This window comes from Rana temporaria, chromosome 2, assembly GCF_905171775.1.
Source record: "Rana temporaria chromosome 2, aRanTem1.1, whole genome shotgun sequence".
NCBI classification, from domain to species: domain Eukaryota; kingdom Metazoa; phylum Chordata; class Amphibia; order Anura; family Ranidae; genus Rana; species Rana temporaria.
Genome location: NC_053490.1, coordinates 34,417,164 through 34,433,156, shown reverse-complemented (window position 1 = coordinate 34,433,156; position 15,993 = coordinate 34,417,164). Strand labels below are relative to the sequence as shown.

The 15,993-nt window shown below is 47.0% G+C and overlaps 1 protein-coding gene across 1 annotated transcript in view; it reads left to right on the top strand.

Moving 5' to 3' along the window:
* Positions 1-15,993, top strand: part of FCHSD2 (FCH and double SH3 domains 2) — a 382,474-nt gene that overhangs the window by 89,275 nt on the left and 277,206 nt on the right. Inside the window, exon 4 of the mRNA XM_040339308.1 lies at positions 12,464-12,561. Coding sequence (XP_040195242.1) covers positions 12,464-12,561 — 98 coding nt within the window. The remainder of the gene's footprint in view (positions 1-12,463; positions 12,562-15,993) is intronic.

The following is a 15,993-nucleotide window of genomic DNA, read 5'->3' as shown; positions in this document are numbered from 1 at the left end:
CTGTATGCCGGGTGTAATTCTCGGTATCTGTTCTTCTTCTGTATGTAATGGGCTCTACACAGTACCACTTCCCTTGTTCTGTATGCCGGGTGTAATTCTCGGTATCTGTTCTTCTTCCTGTCAGGCGCAGTGATCCTTCTTGTTTTGTGCATTGTCAGTGACGAGTTTTATCCTCAGTAGGTCTTAATTTGCTCAGAGTGGACAAATAACATCCTTGAGTAATAGCGTGACTCACTTCCAACACCCCCCTTAAAGTGTATGTACAGTAAGCTATAATCATGAACTTGTTTTTCCTTCTTTGGATCTGGTAAATATTGTACCATTGAAGGTGTTTTGTTATATCTGTTCGATAATTTTTTTTTTTTTTTTTGGATAGAGCTAGTTACACCTATCAGATTTGTTTTCGCCATCTGCGTTCCATTGCAGAGATTTCCCCTCACTTCCTGTCCCATAGCCAAAACAGGAAGTGAGAGGAAATCCCCACAACTTGGGTCAGGAGAACTAGTGTCCCCATTGGAACATTTCCCCACTATTACTTTTCTGAGGACAACTTAAAGATTTGGGTTTTTCTTTTACTTTTGCTTTCAATGATAATGGTAAAAAGGACAAATGGAGAGGGTAAATGTCCCTGACGGGGGCACCGGCAGAAATAAAAACCTCACAGAGGTTCTAATCCCTCTCCACTCAAAACTGAAAAAAAGTTTTAGCTTTAGTTATACTTTAAGGAATCCTTAAAGTATAACGAAATATACCTATATGTTCCTTAAAGGGTCACTAAAGGAATTTTTTTTTCTTTAGCTGAAATTACTGTTTACAGGGTATAGAGACATAATAGTTAACTGATTCCTTTTAAAAACGATTAAAAATAGATAAAAATCAATCATATAATGTACCTCATAGTTTCAGTTTCGTTTATGCATCTAGCTTAGTTTTTGCATGTTATTTGATGCCTCTGTGCTAGACAGACCCATAGAGCAGTATTGGTTTGGAAAACGAAACTAGAATCTCCCAGTACTGTGGTGATCAGGAAACAGACAACCAGGAAGTGTCCAGAACAGAGAAGAATTACAGCAACATCAGAGCAAAAACAAACAATGAGGACATGAAACCAGGACTGCAGTAAGGTAAAGGAAGCTATTTAGCTAAAAAAAAAAAAAAAAAATCCCTTTAGTGACCCTTTAACCACTTCCATACCAGGCCTATTCTGGCACTTCTCTCCTACATTTAAAAATCATAATTTTTTTGCTAGAAAATTACTCAGAACCCCCAAACATTATGTATGTGTTTTTTTTTTTTTAGCAGACACCCTAGGGAATAAAATGGCGGTCATTGCAACTTTTTTATCTTGCACAATTTTCCGACGCTGTGATTGGCCAGAGCCGCACTGACGTCACTTTGGCACATGCGCGCAGGAACGGCACAGTACAACTGAACATGATGCCATTGCTTCAGTTGGCTTAAGTGCGCATGTGCCGCATGACGTCGGCACATGCAAATACAGGGATTTCTCCTAAACCGTGCAGAGTTAGGAGATATCCTTGTTAGCTACAGGTTACCCCTAAAGCTTCAAACACTGTAACTGCTGACTTTTAATAAGGACACTTACCTGTCCTAGGCGCCCGCGATGTCGGCCCCCCCAATGGCCGATCCCACGATCCTGGCAGCTCCCAGTGCCGCCATTCTTACTGAGGGAAACAGACAGTGGAACCTTGGGGCTTCACTGCCCGTTTTCCTACTGCGCATGTGCGAGTCTTGCGGCTCTTTTGTGAATGGGCGGCTGCTTTCTGGGATACACACAGTTCTCAGAAGGCAGCGCGCCCCATTCCCCAGAAGACGAGGAAGAGGACCTGCCGCGGACTAGGTAGAGGCAGATTAGGAAGATCCGCGTAGCAACCGGCAGTTCTGGTAAGTAAAAATGTTTTATTTTTTTTTGGTTCTTTTAATTTTTATTTTTTTTATACTAGTAATGGCGGCGATCTGGGATTTTTATCGGTACTGCGACCTTATTGCGGCCACTTTTGACACATTTTTGGGACCATTGACATTTTTATAGCGATCAGTGCTATAAAAATGCATTGGTTACTGTAAAAATGCCACTGGCAGTGAAGGGGTTAACACTAGGGGGCGAGAAAAGGGGTTAATTATGTTCCCTATAGTGTGTTCTAACTGAAGGGGGGGGGTGGGCCTAACTAGGGGAAATGACAGATCGCTGTTCATACATTGGTCAGGCATTTCTCCCCCTGACAGGACCGGGAGCTGTGTGCTCCCGGTTCACGCTCTGTAACGAGCGATCGCGGGTGCCCACCAGGTGGCACGCGCCCCTAATGGCTGCAATGCGTATAACTGCGGCGGCTGGTCGGCTAGTGGTTAATATAGGCTTACCTGTAACATAAAGTTGTAAACAAGGGTCCATGTATTCGAATATGCATATTTATTTATTTATTTTTTAAAGTTTGTGATGTTTCAGTAACCACTTGACCTCCGATAGATTTACCCCCCTTTTCCTGACCAGGCCATTTTTTGCGATACTGCACTGCGTTACTTTTACTGACAATTCCGCGGTCCTGCGACGCTGCACCAAAATAAAATGTATTTGAGTTGCTGCCATGTGATTGGCTGATTAGCAGATTGTGTTACCGAGCGATTGAACAGGCGTAGCCAATATAGTGTCCGGTGAGTGTAAAATGCGCCGGCATGTAAATGTAGAAATAAGAAAATGATTTCATCTCTGGAAAGTGACTATTATACGGCCCGTCAGAGATGACATCTCGTCCTTTCATTCGGGGGAATGGGGATTCACAAGAAGTAGAACTCATCAGTTTCTTTTTTAAGGAACTTCTCCTATTCATGAAAGAGAATATTATATTTTGGATTTTTTTTTATTTGTTGTTCATCTTTTGTACAATGGCTTCTATTGTGCGGATTTCTTATAGAAGACTTCTGCACTTCCAAGCATTGGGAACATATGTCTTTGCTGCTTGTGTGTTCTTCATTGCGATGGTCTGCTAGGAGATCGGCAGTGTGTGTGAGAGGATTGGCAGGCTGTTGTTCTCTGCGTGTCTCATTAGATATGTTCTGGCTGGAGACCCGTAAGGTAGGTGGAATCTTCTACTGGGGGCCAGCCTGCTGGAAAATCGCTGAAGGTTCTTTTCCTTCTTCTTTTTTTTTTTTTCATTACACTTGTGCCCACGGAAATCTATAGTTTTAGGGCTTTTTCAGATGGGCGGTGGTAAAAACAGGCGGCTGAGCTACAATGTTCCGATAATGATTTTCCTTTTACCAGTGATATGATGGGATCATTTCGAGGGTATGTTGCGGCACAACTTTTCGTTGCGTCGTTTAGCTTTGGGTTAGGTGGCCTACATGGAGCAACGTGTGATTTTGTGAAGAGCGATTGCAAACCAACAATCTATCACCACCACGTGGCGGCGTTGAGCATTCGGACCCCTCTGATCCATCCCGGGATCCCTAGGGAGAGAAAGGTTATTTTCAAACACAAGGCATGCCAAAGCAGGCTGCTTGAACGGTGAAACTGGATCTCCTACGAAGGTACCCTATATTTCCAAAAGTATTGGGACACCTGCCTTTACACACACATGAACTTTAATGGCACCCAGTCTTTAGTCTGTAGGGTTCAGTATTGAGTTGGCCCTCCCTTTACAGCTATAACAGCTTCACCTCTTCTGGGAAGGCCGTCCACAAGGTTTAGGAGTGTGTCTATGGGAATATTTGACCATTCTTCCAGACGCTCAATTGTGAGGTCAGGCACTGATGTTGGACGAGAAGGCCTGGCTCGCAGTCTCCGCTCTAATTCATCCCAAAGGTGTTCTATTGGGTTGAGGTCAGGATTCTGTGCAGGCCAGTCAAGTTCTCCACCCCAAATTCTCTCATCCGTGTCTTTTATGGACCTTGCTTTGTGCACTGGTCCAAATCATTTGGTGGAGGGGGGATTATGGTGTGGGGTTGTTTTTCAGGGGTTGGGCTTGGCCCCCTATTTCCAGTGAAGGGAACTCCTAAGGTGTCAGCATACCAAGACATTTTGGACAATTTCATGCTCCCAACTTTGTAAGAACAGTTTCGGGATGGCTCCATTCGGTTCCAACATGACTGCGCACCAGTGCACAAAGCAAGGTCCATAAAGACATGGATGAGCGAGTTTGGGGTGGAGGAACTTGACTGACCTGCACAGAGTCCTGACCTCAACCCGATGGAACACCTTTGGGATGAATTAGAGCGGAGACTGTGAGCCAGGCCTTTTTCTCCAATATCAGTGCCTGACCTCACAAATGCTCTTCTGGAAGAATGGTCAAACATTCCCATAGACACACTCCTAAACCTTGTGGACGGCCTTCCCAGAAGAGTTGAAGCTGTTATAGCTGTAAAGGGTGGGCCAACTCAATATTGAACCCTACGGACTAAGACTGGGATGTCATTAAAGTTCATGCCTGTAAAGCAGGGTTCGACAAAATCCGGGCGCCCGGTCACAATTGCGACTGGAATTAGCGACCTGGCTCCCGGGGAAGGAAGCTTAGGCCTGCAGAAGGCTTCAATTACCAGCCAGCACCGGCCCGATGCGATCGCACGACGGGGGAGGTGGGTGCGCATGGAGACACCCATCCTGTGTCTCCGTGCGCCCCACCTTCCCCCGCCGTGTAATTGAGGCCGCGGCTTTGCGGCCTTCTGCAGGCCTAAGCTTCCTTCTGTGATCTGGCGCCATCTTGTGGTGGCCGTTGGCATGACAGACAAGTAAACCACCAATTCTAATCTTCCCCAGTGTTTTCACTGCCATCTCCTTCCCTCTAATTAGAACCCCCAAACATTATATATATTTTTTATTCTACCACCCTAGAGAATAAAATAGCGGTCATTGCAATACTTTCTGTCACACCGTATTTGCGCAGCGGTCTTAGAAGCGCACTTTTTTGGGGAACAATTTATTTTATTTTTTTGAATTGTGTTGTCTTTTGAAGACATTTCCAGGGACAGAGGCGTGGACACTTTGTAGCCATGGCAATTTGTATATTTTTAGCTGTGACTTTCCCGGCTCTGTCATTGTGCCGCCCCTACCTGCAGGTCTGGTTCAGCGTGTGACACTGACAGCGTGCACAGTGCGCGCCCCTCCTCACTGCAGTCTGCACAGTCAGCACCGTGTGTGTGTATGCGGGGGGGGGGGGGGGGGGATCTGTGACTCACGGATACTCTATTACATAAATCCCACGTGTCTCTGAAAGCTCCTGAACATCACCCGCAGCTATGTGCTGCTTACATGTAACTTCTGTGGCTAAGGATAATATAGAGCGGATCTTCTGGAACTTTACATGATGTTTGTAACATTTACCTGCGTTCCTGTGCAAGCCGCTCCACAGCCGCAATGGAGATGTGAACCGGCTCCATAGAGAGGTCACAATCTCCTATCATGCGAATTGGATGCGAAGAAACCCACATCCAATTCGCATAGGTGTGAAGCCAGCCTTAAGGGTGTACAACCACTATAACCTTCACTGTGTGCTTTTTCCAGGTCAGAAGCTTGTAATGATAGCTGGACAGCCAGGCAGTTAGCATTTTGACCAGCTATTCAGAAATGGTGCCCAATTTTTATTTTATTTTTGCCGTACAGGTTCCCTTTAATACATTATTTAATACCATGTGCTGCCTCCGTATCTTCTGAGTACGTAAGACGGTGGCGTGTCCATGGCCTTTGTACCTGGGTGACGTCAGCAGGAGGTTGGAGAAGATTTGCAGGGAGCCGCACAAACGCCGATCATTGCAAAAGATGCTGTTTGCTCATTAAAGGCATAGTCCACAACGTTTTTACTTCACTGATCGCATGCTTATTATGGCCAGAGAGTAAAAAAATATTGAAGTCTAATTAACATGGCAGCCAGGCAGCTAGCATTTCCAGAATGAGAGGTCAGTAGTGACAGCATGCAGAGGGAATATCACGAATTTCATATATTTTGTTTGGGTAGACCGACCAATCTGTCATTAAAGAAAATTGCCAACCTTCTAGAACAGGGGTGTCAAACTCAGTTTCATGGTGGGCAGCATCAGCATTAGGATTGCCCTCAAAAGGGCCGGTTGTATCTGTAAGATTAGATGTCCAGCACATCCCCTCCCCTTTACATTAGATGTCACCATCAGAAGTTGAGTCCCCCACTCTCCCTTACATCACAGTGCAGCGATGCTGGGAAGAAGCTGGATGCATTGCTTGAAAGCAGAAAGTAAGGATCTGGAGGAGGACCTGAGAAGGGCTGGAGCTCTCCTGCAGCTGCAGGAGAGGTGCGAGGGCCACATGAAATGGCCTGGAGGGCCAAATTCGGCCCGCGAGACTTGTATTTGACACCTGTGTTCTAGAAGGTCTATCCTCCTATCTCTGGAAGGTCTATCCTCCTACCTCTGGAAGGTCTATCCTCCTACCTCTGGAAGGTCTATCCTCCTACCTCTGGAAGGTCTATCCTCCTATCTCTGGAAGGTTTATCCTCCTATCTCTGGAAGGTCTATCCTCCTATCTCTGGAAGGTCTATCCTCCTATCTCTGGAAGGTCTATCCTCCTATCTCTGGAAGGTCTATCCTCCTATCTCTGGAAGGTCTATCCTCCTATGTCTGGAAGGTCTATCCTCCTATGTCTGGAAGGTCTATCGTCCTATGTCTGGAAGGTCTCTCGTCCTATGTCTGGAAGGTCTCTCGTCCTATCTCTGGAAGGTCTATCCTCCTATCTCTGGAAGGTCTATCCTCCTATCTCTGGAAGGTCTATCCTCCTATCTCTGGAAGGTCTATCCTCCTATCTCTGGAAGGTCTACCGTCCTATGTCTGGAAGGTCTATCGTCCTATGTCTGGAAGGTCTATCGTCCTATGTCTGGAAGGTCTATCGTCCTATGTCTGGAAGGTCTATCGTCCTATGTCTGGAAGGTCTATCGTCCTATGTCTGGAAGGTCTATCGTCCTATGTCTGGAAGGTCTATCGTCCTATGTCTGGAAGGTCTATCGTCCTATGTCTGGAAGGTCTATCGTCCTATGTCTGGAAGGTCTATCGTCCTATGTCTGGAAGGTCTATCGTCCTATGTCTGGAAGGTCTATCGTCCTATGTCTGGAAGGTCTATCGTCCTATGTCTGGAAGGTCTATCGTCCTATGTCTGGAAGGTCTATCGTCCTATGTCTGGAAGGTCTATCGTCCTATGTCTGGAAGGTCTATCGTCCTATGTCTGGAAGGTCTATCGTCCTATGTCTGGAAGGTCTATCGTCCTATGTCTGGAAGGTCTATCGTCCTATGTCTGGAAGGTCTATCGTCCTATGTCTGGAAGGTCTATCGTCCTATGTCTGGAAGGTCTATCGTCCTATGTCTGGAAGGTCTATCGTCCTATGTCTGGAAGGTCTATCCTCCTATGTCTGGAAGGTCTATCCTCCTATGTCTGGAAGGTCTATCCTCCTATGTCTGGAAGGTCTATCCTCCTATGTCTGGAAGGTCTATCCTCCTATGTCTGGAAGGTCTATCCTCCTATGTCTGGAAGGTCTATCCTCCTATGTCTGGAAGGTCTATCCTCCTATGTCTGGAAGGTCTATCCTCCTATGTCTGGAAGGTCTATCCTCCTATGTCTGGAAGGTCTATCCTCCTATGTCTGGAAGGTCTATCCTCCTATGTCTGGAAGGTCTATCCTCCTATGTCTGGAAGGTCTATCCTCCTATGTCTGGAAGGTCTATCCTCCTATGTCTGGAAGGTCTATCCTCCTATGTCTGGAAGGTCTATCGTCCTATGTCTGGAAGGTCTATCCTTCTATCTCTGGAAGGTCTATTGTCTTATCTCTGGAAGGTCTATCGTCTTATCTCTGGAAGGTCTATCGTCCTATGTCTGGAAGGTCTATCTATCCTCCTATCTCTGGAAGGTCTATCTATCCTCCTATCTCTGGAAGGTCTATCTATCCTATGTTTGGAAGGTCTATCGTCCTATGTCTGGAAGGTCTATCGTCCTATGTCTGGAAGGTCTATCGTCCTATGTCTGGAAGGTCTATCGTCCTATGTCTGGAAGGTCTATCGTCCTATCTCTGGAAGGTCTATCGTCCTATCTCTGGAAGGTCTATCGTCCTATCTCTGGAAGGTCTATCTATCCTCCTATCTCTGGAAGGTCTATCTATCCTCCTATCTCTGGAAGGTCTATCTATCCTCCTATCTCTGGAAGGTCTATCGTCCTATGTCTGGAAGGTCTATCGTCCTATGTCTGGAAGGTCTATCGTCCTATGTCTGGAAGGTCTATCGTCCTATGTCTGGAAGGTCTATCGTCCTATGTCTGGAAGGTCTATCGTCCTATGTCTGGAAGGTCTATCTATCCTTCTATCTCTGGAAGGTCTATCCTCCTATCTGTTATGCTGATCCTAAACGATTAAATCTAGAGTTCATATTTGACTGGTTACAGAATTCTTTGGTGGCATTGTTTGTTTGAGCCAGACGACCAGCACTAACCAGTATTGTCTTCAGTGGAATGGCAGGAGCAGCCTATGTATTAGACAGGTTCTCTTTAAACCCTTCTCCTTATAGAGATCCATCAAATGATCCTGGGCGATTGAAGTGTCTCATTCGTTCACATCCCTCCCTGTGTGTGTTATTAGCACTGCAGTGGTCGTCGTTCTTTGATCCTCCTGCATGCAATGACATCAGCCGGGGTGAGGTACGTTGACGACATTCTCCTTTTTTTGCTGTGAAGTCTTGCAAAACATCGGCTCTCCGCTTGATCCCAGAGATAAGAGGGATTAGAGCGCCTTCGCTTGTTGCACTTCTGAATCACACTCGCCTTTTACCTTTTTTAAAGTATTTTGGCACATTTCCCAGGTGCTCAAACATTTGGCTCAAGGGCAGAGAGTGTGCGCCAGAGCAAGATTTAAATGGCAGATCCACCTTCCTGCACTTTTCTGGCTACATGCAAAATAAACAGTGTTTAAAACACATTTGAGGACTGCAGGAACTGCCTCCATCTGAAAATGCTAGTTGATTGGCTGTCTATGGTTTCTATGCTTTAGTGCCACAGACTCGGTAACAAACACGCACTGAATTGAAGTCGGAGAAAATGTAGAATTCATTGTACCTATACTTTGCAGTGTCTCTGCTTTATTAAGGATTAAAGCTGATTACAGTCATTTGTACTACGGTTGCCTAATAATCAGCCGTACATAATCGCTTTTTTAACCATTCTGGGCCAGATTCTCAGAAGAGTTACGACGGTGTAACTCGGGAAACACCGTCGTATCTCTGTTTCTGAGCCCGGGGTATCTATGCGAGTGATTCTTAGAATCATTTTCGCATAGATACGGCCAAGATCCGACAGGTGTAAGGCACTTACACCGTCGGATCTTAGATGTAATGCAATGCCGGCCGCTAGGTGGCGTTTACGTTCAGGTCTCATTTGTTTATGCAAATGAGCCTGATACGCCGATTCCCGAACGAATTTGCATCGCGTAGCCGTCGCTTATGTCGTTTGCGTAAGAGTAAGGTTACCCCTGCTATATGAGGGGTAACCTTACGCCAGTCCGCCATGTTAAGTATGGCGTCGGGTCCGCGTCGTCTTTTCCCGTCGGGTACGTCGTTTTCCTAAGTCGTTCTTGAATACGACCTTACGTCAATGACGCACACGTCAGCGTCATTGACGTTTTCCGTCGAGAACTGGAGCATGCGCACTGGGCTATTTTAAGCCCGGCGCATGCGCAGTTCGATCGGCACGGGGGCGCGCTTAATTTAAATACAAGCCGCCCCTTGGAATTACGCGGGGATACGCCGGGCCAATTACACTACGCCGCCGCAAACTACGGAGCAAGTGTTTGGGGAATACAGCACTTGCTCCTGTAAGTTGGGGCGGCGTAGTGTAAATAGCTTACGCGACGCTGCCGCAGAAACTACCAGAATCTGGCCCTCCGTTAGGAATCTTTCTGTCTCTTCCTTGCTTATCTCGGCACTGAAATCTTTTTCTGTGCATTACATGTCTGCAGACTTTAGTATTAAATATTGTCAGGTTGTAAGGCCCCCCACAGAGGCTGTCCTCTCTCCTGCCTGAGCTCAGGTCTGATAAATGACAATTTGGACTGCTGATAAAAAGTAAAACTATATATAAAAAAAAAACTGGAGTAATAATGACATTTTTTTTAACGTTCTTGTTTTGTTATTCTGACAACACCTTCATTATGAGTTGTGATGCACCAAAAATTTTCCGGCCGCCGAAAATTATCAGCTGGAAATGGGGTTTTCACATGGTGCCGATAATGGCTGCCGAAAACATCCTGTGATTTTACCGCGATTTTACTGTGATTTTAGCTGCTTATGTTGTGTTTTCATAGGTCGTGTGACTCAAAAACGCAACACGGGTGATTTTTTTTTTTTCATGCTCCGGCTGCATTATCAATTCCTTTGCAATGGGGAGGTGCATTTTTGGTCCGTTTTTTTTATTTTATTTATTTTTTAAATGACCAACCATGCCCCAAAAATGTAACAAGCAGGAATTTTTAACACTGCTTTGAAAGGTGCCGACAATAAATTCATATTCATTTAAATTCATGATATTTATTAAAAAGTCGAATATAATACAATTTCTAAAAAAATATATATATATTTTTTAAACTGTCAATTTCGGTTTCGGCACCAGAATTTTCATTACAGTGCACCACCAATTGTGAGTGCTTATTAGCCCAGTTGTCAGATCGCTTTGTGGCTTGATTGCGCTTGGCTCTTTGGCTCGACTCTGGGGCCCAGGCTCGGTGGCTCGACTCTGGGGCCCAGGCTCGGTGGCTCGACTCTGGGGCCCAGGCTCGGTGGCTCGACTCTGGGGCCCAGGCTCGGTGGCTCGACTCTGGGGCCCAGGCTCGGTGGCTCGACTCTGGGGCCCAGGCTCGGTGGCTCGACTCTGGGGCCCAGGCTCGGTGGCTCGACTCTGGGGCCCAGGCTCGGTGGCTCGACTCTGGGGCCCAGGCTCGGTGGCTCGACTCTGGGGCCCAGGCTCGGTGGCTCGACTCTGGGGCCCAGGCTCGGTGGCTCGACTCTGGGGCCCAGGCTCGGTGGCTCGACTCTGGGGCCCAGGCTCGGTGGCTCGACTCTGGGGCCCAGGCTCGGTGGCTCGACTCTGGGGCCCAGGCTCGGTGGCTCGACTCTGGGGCCCAGGCTCGGTGGCTCGACTCTGGGGCCCAGGCTCGGTGGCTCGACTCTGGGGCCCAGGCTCGTTGGCTCGACTCTGGGGCCCAGGCTCGTTGGCTCGACTCTGGGGCCCAGGCTCGTTGGCTCGACTCTGGGGCCCAGGCTCGTTGGCTCGACTCTGGGGCCCAGGCTCGTTGGCTCGACTCTGGGGCCCAGGCTCGTTGGCTCGACTCTGGGGCCCAGGCTCGTTGGCTCGACTCTGGGGCCCAGGCTCGTTGGCTCGACTCTGGGCCCAGGCTCGTTGGCTCGACTCTGGGGCCCAGGCTCGTTGGCTCGACTCTGGGGCCCAGGCTCGTTGGCTCGACTCTGGGCCCAGGCTCGTTGGCTCGACTCTGGGGCCCAGGCTCGTTGGCTCGACTCTGGGCCCAGGCTCGTTGGCTCGACTCTGGGGCCCAGGCTCGTTGGCTCGACTCTGGGGCCCAGGCTCGTTGGCTCGACTCTGGGGCCCAGGCTCGTTGGCTCGACTCTGGGGCCCAGGCTCGTTGGCTCGACTCTGGGCCCAGGCTCGTTGGCTCGACTCTGGGGCCCAAGCTCGGTGGCTCGACTCTGGGCCCAGGCTCGGTGGCTCGACTCTGGGCCCAGGCTCGGTGGTTCGACTCTGGGGCCCAGGCTCGGTGCAATAACATCAGCGCAAATGTGGTTCAGTGTTTACTTCCTCGAACCCCAAAACAGAAGCTTTGCACCTCCTATATGGACCTGGGGCTGGGATGCAAGCAATGCAGGAGACTGCATTCTGTCTGCGACACACTAATGGCAGTTGCAATGCTGTGCAGACTCCAATACGTTCTATACTGTTCCCACACACACGTTTGCTGAGTTTTAAAATGTTCCGATACCAATCTAGTGGTAGTAATAGGATCTATATTAAATTATGTCTAGATTGGTTAAGTCCTAGTCATATGACCTGTATTGAAGTGTTTCTTAATCTATCTAGTAGTGGTCATACGACATGTATTATTATTATTAATAATATTATTATCAGTTTAGTAATAGTCATGTGACTTGTAATGCATATATATCTCTTAGTCTAGTGGTAGTCATACGACCCGGATGTAATTAGGTTTATCATGCGTCATCAGTTATATTAATATTTCTTACATTCTGTAGTGTCCTTTTTCTTGATCTCTTCCTTGGTGTTGAGCTGTTTCTTCCCTTGGTTAGTGTCACAGCCAGTATTTGTATGGTGCATGCTTTTGTTGTCTCTCTGAAGGAGAAGAGTGTCAGCTCCTGTGTCTCGATGAGGAGTGAAAGCCATGGGGACACGTTTTTAATAATCTGCATTCTCCCATTTGTTTCAGGTGAAAGTTACACAAGAGCTGAAGAACATTCAGGCCGAACAGATGACAAAGCTGCAAGCCAAGCACCAGGCGGAATGCGATCTTCTGGAAGATATGAGGTAAGGGCCGTTTCCAGCAGTGAATTGCTGCCCCCCCCCCCCCCTTTTCCCTCTGCTTTATTTTGGAAGAACAGTTAGTTTTAAGCAAGCTCCAGAAACTGTCAGTGGTATTTCCTCCTGTCTTTCCTGCAATGCGTACACGGAACAGGCAAACCTCCTGAAGCTGCTGTTAAAGTAACATTCCTCCTTCTTATTAAAGAAGACTCTCAGAATAATTATAAGCAGAGTATCGCTTTAGGATCACCTAGATGCAACCATTTAAAGTGGAACGAAGACCCCTTTCACACTGAGCCGCCCATAGCGTCGGCGGTAAAATGCCTCTCTTTTTACCACCGACGCTATGGGCGGATTTGCGGCGCATTTCGGCCCCCAGCGGAGCGCTTTTAACCCCCGATAGCGGTCGAGAAAGGGTTAAAACCGCCCGCAATGCGCTGCTGAAGCAGCGCATTGCGGGTGGTATAGCCGCGCTGTCCCGTTCAAATCAATGGGGAGGAGCGGTAAACGCACCGCTCCAAAGACTTTTTTTTTCCGTCCTGAGGGCTTTCACACTGGAGACAATGGAGCAACTGTTTGAGGGCGGATTGCAGGCGCTTTTTTTAACTCTATAGCGCCTGCAATACTCCCTCAGTGTGAAAGGGCTCTAAGGCCTAAAAATAGCGCCTGCAAACTGATCTGAAACAGCGGCTTTCTCACTGAAGTGCTGCGCTAGCAGGACCGCTCCAAAAGTCTGCTAGCCGTATCTTTGAAGCGGTGAAGAAGCAGAGTGTTTACCGCTCCTCCACTGCTCCTTCCCATTGAAATCAATGGGAGACCGCGGCTTTTCCCACCGGCAATGCGCCTCTGCAGAGGCACATTGCGGGCGGCATTAACTCTTTTTCGGCTTCTAGCAGGGGGTAAAAACGCACTGCTAGCGGCCGAATACTTCCGCAATTCCGACGGTAAAGCGCCGCTAAAATTAGCGGCGCTTTTACCGACACCGCACCTCCCGCCCCAGTGTGAAAGGGGCCTTAAAGGGGAGTTCCACCCACAATCACTTTTTAAATATAAATACCCCTGTAATACACAAGCTTAATGTAGTCTAGTAAAGTTAGTCTGTAAACTAAGGTCCGTTTTGTTAGGTTGTTAGAGCATTTAGTTAGTTTATAATCTAGAAATAGACTGTGGCCATCTTAAGTGTGGGTATCATGAAGCCAGACTGTATGACTTCCTGGATTTCAGCCTTGCAGATCTCGCACATGCTCAGTGCTGCACAAGCGATGTAATATGTTTCAGTCAGGTTTCCATAGCAACGGGAGTGTCAGAGGAAGTTGCCGCCCTTTCTCTATGCAAATAGGCTATTTGCAAGGACTACTGGGATACATGATGCCTATCCCAGAAACCCTTGCGAATAGCCTTGTGACTTAATAGCCTAGGCTAATAAGGAGGAGGAAGTAATGAAGGACTACAAAATAAAGGTATTTACAAGCAACAAAACAAATAAAAATTGTCCATTCTGAACACTATGAGATTAGGGCATGCAGCACAGACAAACATAAAAAAATGGGTGGAACTCCACTTTAAGGTAACAAAAAATAAAACTGAGCAGGCAAACTTAGCCACTTCGGATGGATTCTTTTATATCATCCATTTCGTCCACATTCTTTGCCCGAAACTTGTGTTCTCCATTAATATGACAGTGCTGCTATTTCCGGACTTTGGGTTGTAATTTTCGAGTTTTTTACCCAGCCTCTGTTTAGTAATGCATCAGACCTATTTCAAAATGGCGATATTGGTATTTCCGGTTATGCGGCCCTTCATTTGGTCGCTTGAAAATTTTCAGTTAACATTTTTGTCCAATTTCCGCCGTTAGTGCTGGCTGTTTAAGGGATTAGTCACTGACGTCAGTTGGAGGCGTATACCTTGATAATGTGCGTGGACACGAAACGCGCTGGGAGGGGTCTATGTGCTTACATTAGGCCGCCGCAGCCTTGTGTTTGGAACAGCGGCCATAATTGTAAGTTTTTGTTTGGCTTGTTTTAAGTGCTGCAGCACACATACATGTTTTTTTGTTTTTTTTTTGTTTACTAACTTCTTATTGTGCAATAATAACATAACGATACAAAGATGGATGATATTGAATTCACAATAAAACATGATCAGAAAAGGATAAACGCAATATTCAAATTGTGTAATTTGATACTTCGAAAGGAAATAAAATATAATTCATTAAAGGGGTTGTAAAGGTAAAACATTTTTTCCTAAATAGCTTCCTTTACCTTGATGCAGTCCTCCTTCACTTACCTCATCCTTCCATTTTGCGTTTTAGGGCCCTTTCACACGGAGCGGATCCGTATTGATCCGCCCTGTGTGTGTCCGTCTGCTCAGCGGGGAGCAGCTGTAAATCCCGCTGAGCTGTCGGCGGACAGGGCGGTCCCCGCACACTGTGCAGAGACCGCCCTGTCTTTCCTCCGCTCTCCCCTATGGGGAATCGGATGAATATGGACCGTATGTCCGTATTCATCCGATCCGTTCTGCCAGAAGGAAGAAAAATAGGGTTTTCTTCCATCTGAAAAAGCGGATGTTTGCGGAGGCGGATGTTTGCGGACGTTAGCGGATGCTCAGTCCGCTAACGTCTGCAATCCCATAGGGAAGCATTACAAGTCCGTTTACGGACTTGTAAAAAACGGACCGTTTGTCCACCCGTGTGAAAGGGCCCTAAATGTCCTTATTTCTTCTGAGAAATCCTCACTTCCTGTTCTTCTGTCTGTAACTACACACCGTAATGCAAGGCTTTCTCCCTGGTGTGGAGAAAGCCTCTTAAGGGGGGAAGGGGGGAGCAGGAGTGTCAGGACGCCCACTAACACACAGCTCCTTTCTGGAAAACATGGGGAACGACTTGTCATGCGACTTTTATGTCCAAAAAATGCACGTTAATGCAACTTACTAGGTCTAAATTGGCCCCTTTTCTTTGTGTTTTTTGTATTTTTTTATAAAATTTTGTCTTGATATATGTTTAAGGGTTAGCTCCGGCATGTACCCCCATCAAATCATTGTCCGCAGCTGTTACCTTTTGTACCTCCCTTCTACAAGCAGGGCCCTCCTGTACCTTCTGTATTGAACTGTACTGTAATTGTGCTGTCCCCACTATACATTGTAAAGCGCTGCAAAAACTGTTGGCGCTATGGAAATCGTGTATTAAAATAATAATGTTAATGTATCAGTGGGGTGAGGTTTGACGCCTAGAGAAAATATTTTAGTAACGGGGGGGGTTTGTGTTTGCAGAAGAGTACCGTATATACTCGAGTATAAGCCGACCCGAATATAAGCCGAGGCACCTAATTTTACTGTAAAAAAAATGGGAAAAGGTATTAACTCGAGTACAAGCCTAGGGAACACAATGCCCACCTGCAGCCTCTCTGTGCCCACCTGCAGCCTCTCTGTGCCCACCTGCAG